Here is a 19,210-nt window from a genome sequence, read left to right on the forward strand (position 1 = left end):
TCCCAATACAGTGGACTATTTCTTTATTAAATAAACTTCAAACTAGTACAGAACTTGCAGCAACCTTTCCTCGACGAAGGCACAAGGCATAAGAAAGCCAAGAATACAGTTCATTAACATTAAACACCGAACATTAGCTAAGGTTACAGTCTCGATAACATTAAACATCGTACATTAGCTAAGGTTGCAGTCTCGCCAACATTAAACATCGAACATTAGCTAGGGTTACAATCTTGCCAACATTAAACATCGTACATTATCTAAGGTAGCAGTCTCGCCAACATTAAACTTAGAACATTAGCTAAGGTTACAGTCTTGCCAACATTAAACATCGAACATTAGCTAAGGTTACAGTCTTGTCAGCATTAACACCGAACATATAGGTTGTGATTTTTACTTAGGTAGAGGCTGAATTCTCACGATTCTGCCACTGCGCGGACTACGCTAGTTTCTTGCAAACCTTTACCAAGTATAAATCCGTAATTTAACTAATCCTATAGAACTGTCACGAATTTCTTTCTGTAATTTCCCCAATTCTTCACAATATTTCGTTTTTATATTATACCAAATTGCTTGTTCTTATTTCTAAGAAATGGGTAAATTTAACTACAGATAAACTTCAAACACTTTTATCTATGTTCCTTAAAATTAGATTCATGAATGTTTTAAAAAAATAATTATTTGAGCCTTTAACCCTTCCCATATTATGTACGAGATTCCTTTTAACATTATTCGTTTGAAATTTATTGAATTTGGCGCCTTTCTCAACCTCCACGTCCGTCTCACTCCCATTGATTTGATATCTGACGAAACTTACACGCAATTGAATCTTCTTGCCGATTTGATTTTTCTCGTTCTGTTACTTCCCCTCTCGTAGGTCCAATTTTGTGTTCAAAACTATGTTCTCAAATAAGCACAATCTTTGGTATTTTAACATAGTAGGTAAAATGCTGAGCGAGTTAAATTCTGTTCACATTCTATTTGTTTAATATCCGTTTTAATATGTTCCGTCTAAGAAGTATTTTACTTTGTATGAATTTATTTTATTTCCGATGCTTAGTCGTGAGCCGTCCACGTCTTTTCAATTCGATCACCTCCTTGTGAAATTTTCCCTGTCCTCCTAATTCTGGATCACTCTTAGACAGAAATGCTCTGTTTAGCACTCTGCTGCTCAAACATAAGGAGAAACAAGTGTTTAATATTACCTGTGTCAATACTTCGTTTCCTTCATCATGTCGTCTGTTGAGCGCCAGGGATTGGTCCAGAAACAGCGACTCATACATAGGCATCGTAAACAGTATATCTGTGGACATGAGGCGGTCCACTTTCGGTGACCAGATGTGAAGTGTGATCCACGTCTGGGACAGGAGCCACAGTAGCCATATCCAAGCGTGCTGGGACATCATTAAACAACATCAGAAACACGTGACGCAAAGCAACCACTTTTGAAATGTGACCGAGGGCATTCTACTAAAGAAATTTGGAATTGCAGTGTGGGTTATGACGTCTAGTAGACTTGTACGTGGTTACTAACTTTTCTAGGACCCTATTGCCGTCATCTTCAAATCCAACATAGTCGAAAACATTGGAACTTTTGAACCCCGTGAAAAACCAAATCTCATAAATATAGTTTGTCACATTTCATATATCGACCCCGGGAAACAACATTTAAGCCCTTTAAAACCAGATTTATTTTGTCATATTGTTTTTTGAAAATAATAAAGTTGGAAATAATTTTAATAAGCATCTTAAGAGACAGAGTAAAACGTTTTAACTTCTGAGTTGTTATGGTGGTTCCAGTAAGCATCAGACATTTGAGTTGACTGTTAATAAAATTGAGCGTTCCGAAACGGCAGGTCGGATAATTCGGACTCTGCTGTAATAGATAAAATAACATTTTCCAAAATTTATAACAATAAATAATATTTGAGCTTAATATGATCTTAATAGTTTACTTCACTGCAGGGTTATCTTGACTGGTTTTTCCACTTCTTCAATCTCAGAGCTAACTTTAGGATTGTGAAGATGGATGCCAGAAGACAGCCATCTTCGTACTCTACGTCGTGAGTACCTCAAATCCTGCTCTAGAATTATATCTTAAAAGAGAGGATTCGTGATGATAACCTCTGCAGTTGAATCAGCATTATTTAACAAAAAATGAACAATAAATCCATCGATCAATCAGCTCTGATGATAGTTAAATTAAATTTGAGACGGTACATCGAGAAATATGAAATATCTGTATTGAAACGTTCTCGCACCTGTGTGGAGAGGTAGTCCTCCAGGAGGTAGTAGGGCGGGGACTCGAAGAACAAGTAGTCTGGGATAGTACCTCTGAAGTAGCAGGGGTCACCGTTCCTCAGGCCGCAGACAGTGATCAGCAAGGAGATGACCACAGGAACCGTAATGTTGACTGGCAACGCGTAACCCATACTCTGTATCAGTATCCGGCATGCGAATTTCCCTGGAAGAGATATTCACTGATCTTTGTGTTGTAAGCGTTGTGCCGGGAGTGGTCGTACATTTCTCAATATATTGTTTCATTAAACTCGTGTTAAAGTATATTTATTTTACCCGATGTTTAGCTGCTTGTGAAAACGTGCTTCTGGGTTTTCTTGTCTGTGTTATTTCCCCTTCTAAATGTTCTGCGTGATTCAAATTTCACGTCCATTTTGTCTCATCGTTACTTGAAACATATTGGCATATGACAGTATATTTTTGGAATCTGACTTCCCTGGAATGACTGAGGAATGTTTTCTTAAGGGCGAGGAAAAGTTGTTCGGGGGCAGAGTCAGAAAGAGAAGAAGAACAAGGAAAAGAATGAGGAAAGAAGATGAAAATGAGTCTCTTGTAATTTGTTGAGTTGGATCATAAATACATGGGCATTAACTTTGCTCTATTTACCTAACGCAGGTAAACAACTCTGTTAAACGATAGTTCGACTTAAATAAAAAAAAAGTTTAGTTTCCATGCGATTCGGTTATAAGCATTTATTACGAAAAAGTAAAATCAGTATAATATATGTACATACCCGATATGTAGCAGATGTATGAGGCCAACGTGTGTATGAGAAGTATCCACAGAGCTGTGGAATACGCTGCATCCTCAAACCGGTACACGTCCACCTCTTTAGCGTCTATATCGTCGGGGATACTGGTGTCGTTGAATGCCGAAACCTGCCAATAGATTCGTCTCAGTGTTCACATTGTCACGGGTGTACCTTGCTATTACATTTTTAGATTAAGTTTGACCGGCGTTGTAGAAAATTAAATCAATAGTCAATTACTAACTCACTCGCCAACTGACGTTCCGTTATTATAACGGAAAGTGAAACAATTAAAATTTAACCCCGCGATTAGACTTCCTGAGCGTTGTGTAGTCTTCTAGATGATTATAACGTTTCGCAAAAACTTATCGACTCCATAATTAGTGTCGGTGTAATATCCAGAATTGGTCATCGCCTATTTTCCTGAGAAATTTGTTTGGAAACATTTGTAATTTATCGTCTTACCAAAGCAGAAGATGAGCCGGGATAGCTCAGTCGGTATAGTGACTAGCTACGGGCTGGACGGCCGGGGTTCGATCCCCGACGGGGGCAGAGGATTTTTCCTCTAGCCTCTGCGTCCAGACCGGCTTTGGGGCCCACCCAGCCTCCTCTACAATGGGTACCGGGGTCCTTTCCCGGGGGTAAAGCCGGCCGGGGCGTGATGCTGACCACTCACCCCCATCTAGTGCCGAGGTCAAGGAAGAGAGGAGCTATACCTCCTCTCACCCCAAACTCCTACATGGCGTATAGTGGGACAAACTTTACTTTACTTTTACCAAAGCAGAAGACCAAGGCCATAACCAATGGAATTAGAAAAAAATGTTTTATAAAGCCAAATCAAACGCGACGGTTATTGGTTACAATCATCTCGGCCTGATGATGGAGGCAGCAAGGACCTCTCGAGGTCAGTACATTTCTACCAGACTACAAGCCGCTACAACCCAGAAGACAGCGATCTTCGTACTAGCCGTGAGAACTTTAATTAATGAAGATGGCTATCTTCTGGATTGTAGTGCCGTGTAATCTGTTAGAAGTTTATCAGCGTTTATGAGGTACTTGCTGCCCTGATAAGGCCTAATGATGGAGGAAGAAACATTGGTAACTTCTACCAAACTACACGACGCTACAACCCAGAAGACAGCCATCTTTGTGTTCACCGCCGTGAGAACCTCAAATACTTTTTAGACATTGCCTCAGCATCAAGTGTTTATTTTATAAACTCCGTAAAATGATTGGTTTTGGTGGCATTGCACTTACTTCTTTGATGGGTATGTTGCGTGCTGAGAAACTTGGTTCGAACAAATCGAATAGGTTTTGAACGGAGCCGTGCTCGATGTAAGTGACTACCAGCAATGTGAGTAACACGCAGATCATCTTCCATATCGATATGAACAAGAATGTGTAGTGCCGTGTGTCTTTCAGTCTCTTGAGGAACTTTACCATTTCTGAGGGGAAGCGAGAGTCAGTTAATAGAGTTACTGAACAGTAGGTTTGTGTATTTATTTAACATCGCGGGCCGAATAGGCCCATAGCCCATCAAGCCTTCTATCGAAATATAAATCGGGGCTCTTTCTGCTGGACTTAATCGATCAGAACTCGAAGCTAATAAGTTATTACTACGACTAAATCACTATCGTCTACTCGAGAGCTCTTTGTATTTTTGACATTATACTTGTCATATTCAGGTCTTCTTTGGGTAATGTCGTTACCACACATAGATGCGATGTTATAAATTTGTACTGCCTCTTTGTGTTAAATGAATAAAAGTTTGAATGACGTAAATTTTATTTTAACATAGTTACTTCGATGGATATTCGACTTTAAACTACTAAAATTGCAGGGAAAGTCTGAAAATTGTATAATTAATTAAAATATCAATGTTTGTACCTTAATTATTTTATCAGGGTTTACAGTTGTCCATTAAGTTTCATTTACATCTCTTTTTTTAGCTGATCATTCACATGCATTCAGTAGAATGAATAAAACTACATGGGGAGTTATCTCCATGTTTATGATATTGCGCATAAGGACAAATTTACTTATTCAGCGGACTATTTTAATTTAATAACGTGTGTGGGAGCGACCGAGGTTAATGATTAATTTTTCCATCTTAAAATTTATTATGAGCCGGATAGCTCAGTCAGTATAGTGACTAGCTACGGGCTGGACGACCGGGATTCGATCCCCGACGGGGACAGAGGATTTTTCCTCTAGCCACTGCGACCAGACTGGCTCTGGGGCCCACCCAGCCTCCTCTACAATGGGTACCGGGGGTAAAGCCGGCCGAGGCGTGATGCTGACCACTCACCCCCATCTAGTGCCGAGGTCAAGGAAGAGAGGAGCTATACCTCCACTCCCCCCAAACGCCTACATGGCTTTACTTTATCTTAAAATTTATTATGGCTGTAGGCCACTGGGTATTTTACCTTGTGATGTTTACCTGAATTCTTGGCAGGGATGTAGTAGTTTTCCCACCATCCACAGGATATTAATATTATAGCTATAGGAAGCAACCAGAGTTGGGGTTTATCCCCCCCTTCCAACAGAGGCCACACCACGAACCCGGTTACTTGCGCTGCCAAAGCCAGAGAATTGACCAACACCATTACGTAGAAAGAAATGTTCTCTGCAGCTCTGTTTTCGCCATTCGTGTCTTCCCGCCGAGGAATCAAGCCTGAAACATTTGGTCCTTGCTTAGAATTTTTTTTTCAGATTTTTCATTAGATAAGAAACTGCGATTAGTAAAATACACGGCCAATGGGACGGGCTAATAGCACATGCGCAAGAGGAGACAACATGTAGGAGTAATTTCCCAACACTGTTTCCGTTTCCAGCCAATCAAGAATTCTTATTCTGAGAGTTACTTATAACTGATTATAAAAATTAAAGTAATGCGTTTGGATTATTATTACTTTATTCTTCATGAAAACGTGACACTCAAAGCACGTAAATTACAATTTCAGTTGTTGTTTTATATGGGTGTGTAACTTGGTGTCTTATGGTTGAAAGTTCTGGAGAGCATGGTGCTTAGGTTAATTTCGATCCAAGTGGAAGTGGGAGGGGTCTGGAGAAAATTTCATAATGTGGAACGTCATAATTTGTACTCTTCACCAAATACAGAATGTTCCATTTAAAACGCAAATATACGTAGTACATATGAAACCTTCATGTAAAATCATGTTCTTCCTGTTGTTGAAGCTAATGAACTTTTTGAAATCGGTACGGCCGTAATTTCAGCTGTTTTTTCGCAGAAAGGAATTTCCTGTATCCGAAAGTTTTGTTAACAATAGGTTTATTTTCTTATTCGGTGCTATTCACAAATCTTTCACAAACGGCAGCAGAAGACTATTTCGATTCAGACTATTTTATTGTAGTACGTGATTATTGCTGTGTTCCTTTTTAAACGGTACATTCTGTATTTTTGGCGTAATTAAATCAAGGAGCTTAAGACGAGCTTAGGTTTCCGCCTTATTAAATGTTCGTTACATTAATTGATGTTTACTAACTGCAAGTTCAGTGTTCTGATCAACTGGTGTTTGCTTCACGTGTTTGGTATAAACTCTTTCAAAATAAGTTTGTTACTTTTAACAGGTAATAGTCAGATTCATGGTATATTATTAAAAAAAACGCAACAAATTGAAACAAAGAGCTGTAACACTTGAAAGAAAATGTTATGTTTAGTAACGAAGAATAATGTAGAAAGCACATAGTACATTAGGCAAAGGCTTGTGATAATACATGTGGATGAATTCTTAAGAGGAATATGATGATGTAAAGAATGTCTGGGAGAGGGAAGAAGCCAATATTTAATGTAGAAACGATTATCAAAGGAGGGGATAGGCACAGTTGAGGTTAGAAATATGAAAATTAAAACAGTGCATGGGAGGATTTTAGTAATGTCCACGTGTGTGGATTTAGATATGGAAAACAGAATTTTCTAAGATGTAGCGAAAGAAGAGCAAATCTGAAGTAACAAAACTCGTTCGAAAAAGATTTTTAGTTGTACTACGGGTTACTTACTTAAGAATTTTAGGAAACATTTTTTTCAAAGTGAAAGATAAATGAGAATCATCCATCTTATATGCTTCTTGTAATTGTATATCCTGCTGATAAATCTTACCGAGAAGTGCAGGTACGAAGCAGAGGCAGTTGGTAAGCATGGCTCCTTTCACCACGTCGATGTTAGGTAAAACCAAAAATATCATGAGTCCAGTGCCGACAGCTCTCAGGGTTTCAGCCAAAGCCACTGCAGAGAATTCCAATACCGTCGGTTTAGGCGCATTCTTGAAGAAGCAGATCCGAAATGAACGCAGAAACGCCATCACTTCAGGAAACGCGTAGGCAAAAAACAAACACCACACCCACCCTACGCGTTCTTCCTCTGGCAGCGTCACCACGAACTGCTTCTGTCTGTCTGTAGACACACATGTTTCAGTTATGTACTCTGTATTTGTAATATGTTATATTAACACTGTTTTTATCAGATGCCATTCTGTGGTTAGAAATCTTGAATGTGTGCTATACAAATTAAACTTAAATATTTATATATGTAGTTGAATTTAAAACGCAGCTGCTCTCAAACCGTTTTGAAAGTGGCAACTCATTCCCATAAATAAATTGAAACAGGAAGGGAATTCATGACAGTATTATTTTTAACATTGCCCTTTGTCTAAAATATATTCGATAAACCAGAAGGTTTAGGGACTTAGGTTTACTGAGGTCTTCGTGTGATTGATCGTGAAAATCTGACATATTTATTTTAAGCTTACTGTGACGTTAAGATCGAACCCAGGACTCAGTGACTCACTGGGTAAGAGTCCTAAATTTATATTCAGATGGTTAATAAATAACTTGCATAGTATTAATTTAACGAACCAATTACGGTCGCAGACCTCAGCGAAGTCTAAGAACGGAAATGTGTAAATTTCTCTCCATATTTAATTAGAAACCGTTTAGTATAGATTCGTTGGCGAGACAAGCGGAATGGCGGAAACGACGTGTATTTCACGTAACTGCAGGCTTAAGAGTAACTTAGTCCGCGTTTCCATATGATTATTGAAATGACTAAAGTACTTATTAAGTGAGTTAGGTTAAATTTTGGTCCCACGAGTGCTGCTCAGTCGAGACCATCGGGTATTTGCAAAGAATGAAGCACTATAACGGATAGAGGATAACGTCTGACACAAAATCAGAATATCAGTGCGTTAACACTTAAACGAGAAATTTGTGGCGAGCTGTTGCGAACAGGGTAATTAATAAACTGTTGGGATTCAATAAAAAGTGGGGAATTTTTGGTCAAATGAGCTAATGCTGTACTGACTGAGTTTTGGACCTTTCTGTGCAGCTACTGTCACGTGCCCTCGTCAGCCAATCAGTTACTGTCATTTGCTGTACGCTCTGTAGGATCGAATGTGGCAGTCCACGACGTTGCCAAAGATCAAGAAAACGCTGCTGAAGAGTACGAAGTAAGCATAGGACGATTGCAAAAATTATTAGCGAGGGCAACGTCGCAATTTGTAATTCGCTCTCTCTCTCTCTCTTTGAGCGTCAGCCGCGCTCACGCTTGTCGGTCACTTTAATTTCTGAAGAAAGACTATTTTATTTAATCTGGTCCCGCGAACATTGAGACAACGTCAGTAGGATTGACAACTATATTTACCGATGGACGCGTTGCAATACGGAATAGTCCTTTCACTGCGGAGTTGTGACGTCATAAAGAGCACTGTTCCTTTGGAGACCACAGTGCCTCCAAGGACGAGTGTGAACGTAAGGATGTAAGCGAGGAGTTTGATGATCTTGAGGGACGTCTGGATGCACGTCTGGTCCGCCATAGACCCGCTGATAATGACGGGTGGGTTGTTCGTGAATACGTCCCATTCCTTTGTCGCCTGCACGGGCTGTCCCCTGTATATAACAGAAGTGGGCTCAGTGTATCGTACAGCAGTGGCGCCGTATGAACGTCACAGGCTATGACAGTAGAATCGTATCTTTGGAGAGGATGGTCCTGTGGTCAGATTCAAAGAAATGTTCTGGATGGATTGAGGAAAGTCACGAAGAAACTACCGGGATTAGAAAGGAGCACTTCCCGGTTATATTAGATGCGTTACTGACTCAGAATGCTTATTCAGTTCAACAGACTTATATCGTTAATACAGAACGTCAGAATGAGGTCGTACGTTGTACCTGAGTGTATGGGATGTTGATGGTAAAACCGTCAGGAAGACGTGTTTTGGGAGATGCAGGCAAAAATTGGAGGAAAATGTTAAACTGGACTTCAGAGAATTGGATTGTGAATGTGTAGAGTGGATTGAACTGCTTCGGTTTAATCAGTATTATGCCGATTTCTTTGACCAAATGAATAACTATTTACTACTAAAGAATTTCGTATTCCTTGGAACAAATTAACATTCGTACTGAGTATTTGCTGTTGTACCCGTTACAAACGTAGACGGCTTCTGTCTTCAGATTTGGAGGTGATTTATTAATTCTTGCAGTGTTAAAATCACTGTTAGTGTTGAGGCCCCTCCTAGGAAAATCTTTGAATAATGTAAGTGGCCATTATTTGTAATTCTGTGTTCTTTTTAATGTTCCATTCGTGCTCAACCCGAAATGTTTTCTACAGTGTGACTAAACAGTACAGCTAGATAAACTATGAAACTCAAGAAATCACACTGAATCCGGTATCATTATAATCCTTGTTCTTTCAAGTGGAATATTTTAGCTCGGGTTCGCATCTACAATTCTGTGTTGATACCTGAGATCATCTTAATAGCTTTGATTTTGTGGAGTGTATGTTTGTATATACTTTTATAATTTGTATTACTTATTTCCTTTTTAATTCAGATGTGCATAGTAATTAGTCTTCAAGGTGATAAACTGTCTTGAAAGGCAAAACTGAAGAAATATTTCAAAATAAACTATGACAATTGTTTGAGTTTTGTGCATTGTTAATGTACGTTTAACCGTTAGCAAACAATTTGGCGCGTGAGAGCGTTGCGAGCGGCCCGTAACGGTTGCCGTGAAAATTCTGGACACGCCTTTCCGAAAGCATTTATCTCTTGTTACACTGCTGAATAACACTTTACATCTCAGTGTAAAGTCCATAGTCAGATGCCTTTCCTGTTACCAGTAGAGTCGGTATAGATTTTTTGAATTGTGACGTCACCCACACATCAGGTTGTTTTCCGAATAAAATACGTACGAATTAATTTGTCGTTCTTCGATGTGTAAAATACCAACAGATGAGAATAGATATTAATTAAAGTAGAGTAAAAATGGCTTGAACTCTTACCCGTTACTGTATAGCGAAGACGTCTCATCGTCTGTTTGATTATCGTCGCTTTCGTCTGGCCTGTTTTTGTGGTTCTTCATTGCTGTAAATCTGTAACAAAAGAATAACGATATTTTTAATCTCATTCGAGATGCATCTACAATGACGACGACGGTAATAACAAAACAGCAAGAATAATGAAATAGAAACGACGTTTCGGAGATGGGGCTCTATCTCCGAAATGTCGTTTCTATTTTATTATTTTACTTGACGATGGAAAATATTCAAAGAACTTTTTATTTAAATAACTCACCATCGTCACGAACTTTTAGATTTGATAAAAGAGAAAGATTTTAATTGATTTATTAAAGTTCCTTCACAATAGAGCTAGTGAAGTTCAGGTTATGCATACAGCTATTCTGATTAAAATAAGCATATTTTATATTATATGAGTGATTTGCTGGTTTGATGTTTGAATTTTAAGGCTACAAGGCCGAAATATATTGTTTTTATCCATACCTCCTTAGTTAAGGTAATATAATTTGTGTTTTCCGGTAGAAGAACTCACTAGGGGTAGGAAAATTGCTCTAGTTTGTTCATTGTCGCTTGTGACGCTTACCTCTAGCACTGCCTTCAGAGTGAATGGTAATTTAAAATTCTGTAATTAGGACATTTTCACTTAGCAAGAGTGGGCCTGTTCTGCACGGTTAGAAATTTTGTTTGTCATTAGGTTGCTGATAAATTATTCAAAGTGAGTGTGATATTGTTCTGCTGTGCCTTCCAGATGATACGAAACTACTAGAGAAAAGTGCGTAGGTAATGGATAAACGAAGACAAGTACTGAGCTCTTTCAGATGTCAGGGGCAACATGAGGGGTATTTAAGATCTTTGCCATATTTCTTATTCAACACTAAATAACAAATTTCATATTACTGTAACATAGACCCAATGCATTGGGGAAAATAGTAGTGTTTAAGTCGGCTTTTGGAATGAATGAAGAAGCAGAAAGGGAATTCGAATGCACTCCAAATCACATCGTAGAGTATATATATATATACTAATAACAGAGATGTTCATCTCATTTAAAAATGTCATATGGTAAAGTATGATTTGCAGGTTTCATGAAAAGCTTAATTATTAGAGATTTGCCCGTGATTAGTACTCATGCTATTAGCAGAATTATGTTTTTAATATTATACTGCAAGAATCACTGTTATAATTTTCCTAATACTGTTTTAAGGTACAATACTTTGAGTTCTTTAGTTTGAAATAGGCAAAATAATTTTATGCAGTGTGTAGAAGTTAAGAGAGATAAGATGTTTATATCAGTGAAAGATCATAAATATATTTCATGGTTCAGGTGATGTCACATTTCGCAATAGATATTTCCGGTGACGTATCGACAGACAGAAGATAGTCTGGGGTAAATTAATGTTGCCAATATCAGTTTATAATATGTGAAACAACTAAATTACGTACTCTAAATTAACGTTAAAAGTGCAAAATTTGTATTTTAGATACCTCAATTTAATTCTTATTGAATTATTGCAGTTTGCTGTAAATCTAATCACGGACTGTGCCGATACGAACCAAAATGACTTACGCCAAACCAATTTTATTGTAGATCCTTATATCAAATTTAATCGAGATTCGTTCCCTGGTTTCAGAGACAAAAGTTTCGGATAGGCAGGCACATCACCATTGTGCATTTTATTAAATTATGTGGTTCTGTAGTTAACATAACTGTTGTATTTGTTTGTACAAATAGTAACGATATCATAGGCTAAACGAATTGAATGTAACCAGCTAATCCTGAAAGAACATTTTGGTTGTTCATATACTATGACAGGCCAGTATACGTTCAACAGCAGACTTCTTTCAATACCAAATGAGATGGTTGTATTTCCTTGATTCGGTCGCCAACCTCGTCTGTTAAAATAGTTGCGAAAATAGCATTAAAATAGGAAATGCTTTAATTGATATACACTGTATCACACGACCGAACTGTCTTCTGAGTTGTAGCAACGCATAGTCTGCCCAGAAGTTTACCGTCGTTTCAGACCTCCTTGCTGCTTCCAGCATCTTTGCGATGGCCTCTGAAACGTCGATTTTCCTCTGACAGATTACACGAGAATCTCAAATTTTATAAAAATTATGGCGTTTTCGTCTCGTAACACATGATTTAACTGTTCATGTTCTTCAAATAAAAGCATTGAGCGTAATGATAGCTCATAAAACAAAAGAACAATGACTGTGGATTAGCTATAGATAGTTATGATGTGTTTTGGAAGGAATAAGGTTCTTATGTCTCTGAAAGCCAGCGATAAGATTGTGTATCAGTTGGATGTAAGATAGCTGTTTTCTGCAACACACGACCTTCCATTGCACTTAATCCATGTTAAATCAATGGCTTTATTTGATAACACTGAAAATGTTTTTTGTACTACACATTAATGGCATTTCAGGGCCGGGACTGTCTCTCCGTATAAATGTTAATGCTAACATGTGCTGCTCCTAATTGTCATAGGGTGCCTTTATCATCATCATCATCATCATAATCGAGACAAAGAATACATCGAGCATTACCTCCATTCAATCACATGTCTTCGTGGGATGGTTATTATTATTGTTACAGCCAATAAGATTTACAGATGTGCTATATCTGTAAATAGCCATTTGGCTGCTGATGCAGCACACGAAAATAAATAATTGAATTTAATTATCGACTCGCTAACTGTCTTACTAAGTGAATGATCGAACAACTTACTCCATGCGACCATTATTTTTAAGAAACTGTCTTTGATTCAGTTAAGCACATCATTATGACGGATATAAATAGTTGTCACTATCATTATACGTTAAGTCTCTTAACAGCTTTTCTTGATACTAATTTTAGATTCCTTTGGTACAGTTCTGCCCACACGCTCTGGAACAAAGACATGGCGCTTGTGGAAGAAATGTGACTACTCAGCGTAGTCAATATTTGTAGCGTGTTGTATAGCTTTATTCGTGATCTCGTATTGAAGTCAACCTTGTATCTGAGCTGTTCTAAATATTTCTCTGGCTTGTGTGTTATGATATGTAGTTCTATTATTTTAGTACTTACCTGAATGTTTAAACACACGAGATGAAGTGCTATTTGTATTGTTTCACTGTCTTCATTTTGCTAATTGGTTATTGTTACAAACTTAACTGATTGCTCAGTGTAGCGATCTAGCTACGTCTGATCGCTTCATGTACACTATGGTAACTGCTTATCAATTTTTGCCAATTTCTCTTATCATCCTGTACAGAATCAGATAAAAGCGCAGAGGAAATTGATTGGTATGGCGTTTACGTCATTTTTGCCTCCTACGCATGAACCAATTGGCATATGATTACAAGAGAAAAATAAAGGAGAACAGAAAATTCCATTATCTGGAAGTGGCTTTACGGTTTATAAGCTTAGAAAAATTGATTGGTAATCGATTTATCAGATTTAATTATGGGGACTTATGGGATAGATGTGAATGTCCGAGATGTCACTTACTTGGGGCATGTAAAATTCGCGGTACCCTTAAATTTTTTAAGGGGCTCTACTCACTTCTCGAATTATGCACCATATGAGACACAAAATGTTACGAATATATGTCGAATATCTACTTCTGCACAGGTTTTATTTTTTAAAATTAAATACAGTAAAAATGTTTTACTGAAATTCAGATTCGTGTGTGTTTGTTGGGGAAAATACATTAACGAAAAATATATGATTTGAGGTTTTCACAGCGGTGAGTATGAAGATTTCTGTCTTATGAGTTGTAGCCTGATAGATGTTTACATCTACCAGACTACACAGCGCAACAACCCAGAAGACAGAAATCTTCAACGAAAAATATGTCTTACATTTAAGCTTCGAATTAGTAAAATTTGGCTTGTATGATTTCTCCTACCCATGCGATGACTCAGGAACAGTCAGCTCTGTTTTACACGGCTCTTGGTATACATTCAGTTTGACATTTCTGCCGTACATAAATTATCGTTTCTCTGTGAAAATTCGGTATTGGATCTTTTGTCATCTGTGATAGTTTCTTTCGTATATAAACTTAATTGGGTTAAAATTACAATTAACCACAGTAAAATTATAGACGTATATAAAAGACAAACATATATGTAACTCCTCACAGCGAACACAAACGTTTTTAATTAATAGTTTATACAGATGTTATTTGCTACACGTTAACTCTGTGAAACAAAGTTCTTCTTGAGAAACCGATAATCGCCCACCAAATCAAAATATTCCCCGCCTATTATGGAGCCCGAAATTTTACTACCGTGTTAACAAGAACCCGCGAACGATCCTTGTCCTAACCCACATGAATACAATCCACACCTACCATCTGTGTTTACCTAAAATCTATTCAGATATTATCCTCCCATCTACCCCCAGGTATTTGGAATGTTTAGGCATCTTTAATCTCACCATTCGAGTCACATGTCCGGTCTATGTTATCATTAATTTGGTCTCGTAATAATATTTAGTGAAAGTTACAAGTTATTGAACTCGTCTTTCCGGAGTTTTCTCCTCTCAATTTTAGGTTCAAATATTATCCTGCTATTAGACGTCCCATATCTGTGTTCTTTTTTTAAAGTGAGAGACCAAGTTTTACGATCATAGAGAAGAATAGGAGGAATTACAGTTTTGTCTTATTCAAATGTTAAATAATGTTATTTTTATGGAATAGAAACGATTATTTCTCTCAGCACAAACGACTTGTTCTGAACCTATTAAATCCATTATACAGAGTGCGCCAAAAATACCCGGAATAGTTAAAAGACCATAACCCCACGAATAATCAACGAATTCAAACCAAACTTTTTTATTTAACAAAAACAAACAGCAAAAACAAATGGTTACAAAACATGTTCGAAATGACCGCCCTTTAATTGAATACAAACATCAAGACTTTCATGAAATTATCGACAATGCTCTCACTCTCTTCAACTGTTATTTCATCCCAGGCTTTGTGCAGCTCCCGTTTCAGCTGGTCCACTGTAGCGTATCTAGAAGAGAAGATTTTGCTCCAGAATTGACCAAACTACCAAGTTCATAGCGTTCAGAACAGGCGAGTTAGAGGCCCAAACGTCTTTGTCCAAAATCTGCGGAAACAGCTCTTTGCAGAGTCTGATTGAAGATTTCGCTGCATGCGCTGGAGTCCAGTCCTGTTGAAGGATCCAGTGTTTGTTTCCGAACTGCCTGCGTGCCCACGGCTCCAATTCATCTCTTAAGATTCTTTGTTAGTAGACGACGGCGTTCATTTTGACGCTGCGGTCCACAAAATCCAGATCTGATGCCGGCCCAGACCACCACAGAGGCCGGAAAATGATGGCGATACCTCAAAACACGTTTCGGCGAGTTGCCAGAGCCTATAGGCCAATTGACGATGGTTTTGTCGATTGTGGAGTGGCTGGATGGTTAAAATCTTTTCATCCGTAAACAGAACCGGGCGACAGCGAGCACGTGCGAGCAACCTGCGAAGTTTCTTGGCTCTTTTGAGTCGATTCGTCGCCATTAGCATCCGTGATATGATGACCACTTCCGAGTTTGTAAGAACGGAGTTTCAGCTTTTTTTTTATGATTCTTCGAAATGATTGTTCGCTGATACCGAGGTTATTTGCCATCTTTCGCATTGACTGTACCGGATTGCGATCGTACCTTCTGGATGTTCCTCTTTGCAACTGCGGAAGATTTTCGTTCTCGTCCTGCCCTATCCTCATTACTCCCAGTATCCTTGTAACGCTTTATCGCATCGTATACGGTTGAAAGTAACGTTTTGACCATCTTCCAAATTGTTTTTGCCTTAAAAACCTTTTTTGAACAAATTTACAAGAATTATGCGGCATTCTTTTGCCATATTAGAAGTCTAAATCAAATTAAAATGTCATTATGTTTGGTATTAGTAAGATCAAATGAAAACATTTGTTTTCCACAGTAAACATAATAAACGGCGCTAATTTTAAATTACTGGTATTTTTGGCGCACCTGTATTTTAGGGCTAATTGCACTGGCGCATAGCCGTCCAGTTTTTGGATAAAATGACAGTAGTTTAGAGAAATCTGATTGCTACCTGTAGTATGTAAAACCACCACGCCCTGGTACTTGAAACTGATAACATTGCAGAAGATATGTATCAGCTTTGTAAGTTTTCAGCGTGTGTAATGAGACAATATGGCGACTGGTCGGTTACAGTCAGGCAAAACGTTGCATATAATTCGCATTGCATTCTGGGTAACAGTATGTATTCTAATCATGTGTGCAGAAGCAATGCAGAGATAGAAAATAATAGCTCCTTGGTATGGAAAAATAAAAATTAAAGAAAAATAATTGTGTATTCTCGTTCGTTGCTTTGTAATGTTCCGGCAACATACGTACGTACATAATACATTGAAGTTGGCAATGTCAACAGTTGACACATTTTCTTGCAGATTGCCTCACGTAACTGGGCACCTTCAATTGTCATCGTCAGTTGCAAAAGTTCTCTTTTGTTTCTACTCATTATATTTTATACTTGTTTTCTTTAGAGGTTGTAAATTCTTAAAACTAACAAATACTTGTGTCTGATTTTAATATTAATATTAATTCTAGTATGGGTGTTGAGTGGAAGTGCATTGATTTAAGGTGTTTGGATATAACAGAAAAAGTTATTGTATTTCGACCTAGAAGAGATGGAATGAAAGCATACTGGTGAAAAGTGCATGAAGAAGAACTTATTCATTTATATTTCTGACCATTATTTAACTATTAAGTAAAGAAGGAAGAGATGTAACACTCGTGGGAAATTCGATATTTGTACATTTTCGTCTGAAAGCCTCAAGGGAAGAGACTACTTTTGAGACCGAGTCGTTAACTGGAATAATAAATGGCTGTATCAACTAGCTCAGGATAGGATCTAATGGCGGGCATTTATAGCACCGTGATGGACGTTTTTAAAGTCTATAACAGCAAATTTACTAGGTGAGGAAGTTCAACATTTCAAGGAAGGTTACTTGCCATGGGGCTACATTAAATGTTCTTTGATTGAGCTTCATATTAAAGCTGCTTCCCAAGTCCCGAAAAATCTCTGCATTGACCAGGTTTGGAACTTCGAGTCTCTGCTAATGCAAGAGGCACTGCGGCGCCTCAAGGTACGGGTCACCCCAGTTGACAAATAGTCCAATGACATGGTGGGACAGCATGTGAAGACAGTTGACGAGCACCAGAGAGATTGGGACGAGAGGCTACCCCTCTTTTGCTAGTCTACCCCTACGTGAAGAAGGAAGAACGAACTCGAAACACACGAGTTCTTCCCTCCCCACCGCGTCTCACCAGTTTCGACTTCGAATTACGACGAGCAGTTCATGCTCGCGTCAAAGACAGTGGCTTCTGGCTGGCGATAGAAGCGACGGGTAGCAACTTGAAAGTTTCTCGGGGCTTGTAGAACGGTGCAAAACTCATTCTGCGCACATATAAAAGCGATTGGAGGAGAGAGACTGAATCTACCATTTCCAGTTGTGCGTTTCGTACGCAGGAATGGTTTTAACCAAGCAAAGGACGACGAAATCTTGCACCCTGAAGGAACAAGGCTGCTGTGTGTCCAGTGGGCGAGCAACGCTGTATGCTGGCAGTAAGAAGGGAACAAGTCTTACGAGTGTAATTGGAAAGCAACAGAAGAGTAACTAATAAGGAACAGTTATTTTAAGTGTTATGATTTAACTTTTGTTTCAAGTGCAACAAAAAGAAAGTATTATCAACTGTTACACTTGATAAAGATTTCTTTTTATAAGCCAACTGATATACTGATGTATGGGACAATATGAAGCCTGTCCTAATTTGGCTTTGACATGATCTGCAGTTGCAGGTGAAACAGGAAAAGCAAGTGATGATAAGTTTAATTCAGGAGTGATAAAGAGACCAGTACGTTTGTCACATGCTGTGACAGTATTCAGAAAATTACTTTTCATTCAATTATCATAGTCAATTCAGACGTAGCAAAGATGTAACAAAAACTTGACGTTGTAGTCTTCAGGGATACTTGAAAGCTGTTATCGATATGCATTTCGAAAGAAACATCACAAAATATGCCAGTGACTTGGGTTTAAAATGTCAGTAACATTGAAACATGTAATAACCACTATCTTTTGTTATCAGTCCAGCACGAAAACCCGTTATTGATATTGAACCTACATTTAAATGGGAAGATATGCCAGTTTCAGACATTAGCTCACAGGTGTTGCAGAACCATAAGGTTAATTCATAATTATTAACTACATGGAAAAGATTATTGAGAAACTTCTGGGTAAGAAAAATTCCTTTCTTGTTAATGGAACCTGATGTTTCATTACCTTGTTCACAGGGGAACTCCCCCCCTCCCAAATGGGCCCAATCCTGAGACACATGAATGGAGTCCATATAATCACATTCTGTTTAAGATTCATTCTAATATTATCCTCCCATCTTTTCTAATTTCTTCCATCGGTGTTTTCTGATTACAGTTTTTATGTATTCATCATGTTTCTTATGCATGCTACATGCCCTACATATTTCACCTCCATTGATTTGATGATCCTGATATTTTGTGAAGGGTATAAATTATAAATTACCTATTTAGGTGGTCCCTGCAGCATCCTGTTTTATCTTCCTTTTTAAATCAATATTGTTCTTATCATCCTTTTATCGAACACCATTATGCTGTGTATTTCCTTCAAGGTGACAGACCAAGTTTCATACCCAGACAAAGCAACAGGCAAAACTGTAGTTTTGTGTATTTTAATTTTTACGTTTGAAAATGGAAGACGGAAAGAGAAGAAAATGTAGTAGCAAGCATTTTCTGAATTTAATCTGCTTTTTGATTTTTTAATTAATGTAGTAATTATTTATT

The 19,210-nt window shown here is 38.1% G+C and overlaps 1 protein-coding gene and 1 long non-coding RNA gene across 2 annotated transcripts in view; one reads left to right on the top strand and one right to left on the bottom strand.

The window, feature by feature from the left end:
• The window catches only part of LOC110834382 (chitin synthase chs-2-like), a 32,162-nt gene extending 18,605 nt beyond the window's left edge, over window positions 1–13,557 (bottom strand). The window contains exons 1-9 of the mRNA XM_022073485.2: window positions 13,423–13,557; window positions 10,338–10,427; window positions 8,706–8,950; window positions 7,167–7,460; window positions 5,487–5,720; window positions 4,304–4,491; window positions 3,032–3,176; window positions 2,262–2,464; window positions 1,206–1,394 (exon numbers count right to left, since the gene is read on the bottom strand). Coding sequence (XP_021929177.2) covers window positions 1,206–1,394; window positions 2,262–2,464; window positions 3,032–3,176; window positions 4,304–4,491; window positions 5,487–5,720; window positions 7,167–7,460; window positions 8,706–8,950; window positions 10,338–10,417 — 1,578 coding nt within the window. The 5' untranslated portion in view covers window positions 10,418–10,427; window positions 13,423–13,557. The remainder of the gene's footprint in view (window positions 1–1,205; window positions 1,395–2,261; window positions 2,465–3,031; window positions 3,177–4,303; window positions 4,492–5,486; window positions 5,721–7,166; window positions 7,461–8,705; window positions 8,951–10,337; window positions 10,428–13,422) is intronic.
• The window catches only part of LOC110834568 (uncharacterized), a 260,749-nt gene that overhangs the window by 136,973 nt on the left and 104,566 nt on the right, over window positions 1–19,210 (top strand). The window lies entirely within an intron of this gene.

Source organism: Zootermopsis nevadensis, unplaced genomic scaffold, assembly GCF_977971745.1.
Source record: "Zootermopsis nevadensis isolate Lab colony 2312 unplaced genomic scaffold, Znev_1.0 Znev_ptg000021l, whole genome shotgun sequence".
Taxonomy (NCBI): domain Eukaryota; kingdom Metazoa; phylum Arthropoda; class Insecta; order Blattodea; family Termopsidae; genus Zootermopsis; species Zootermopsis nevadensis.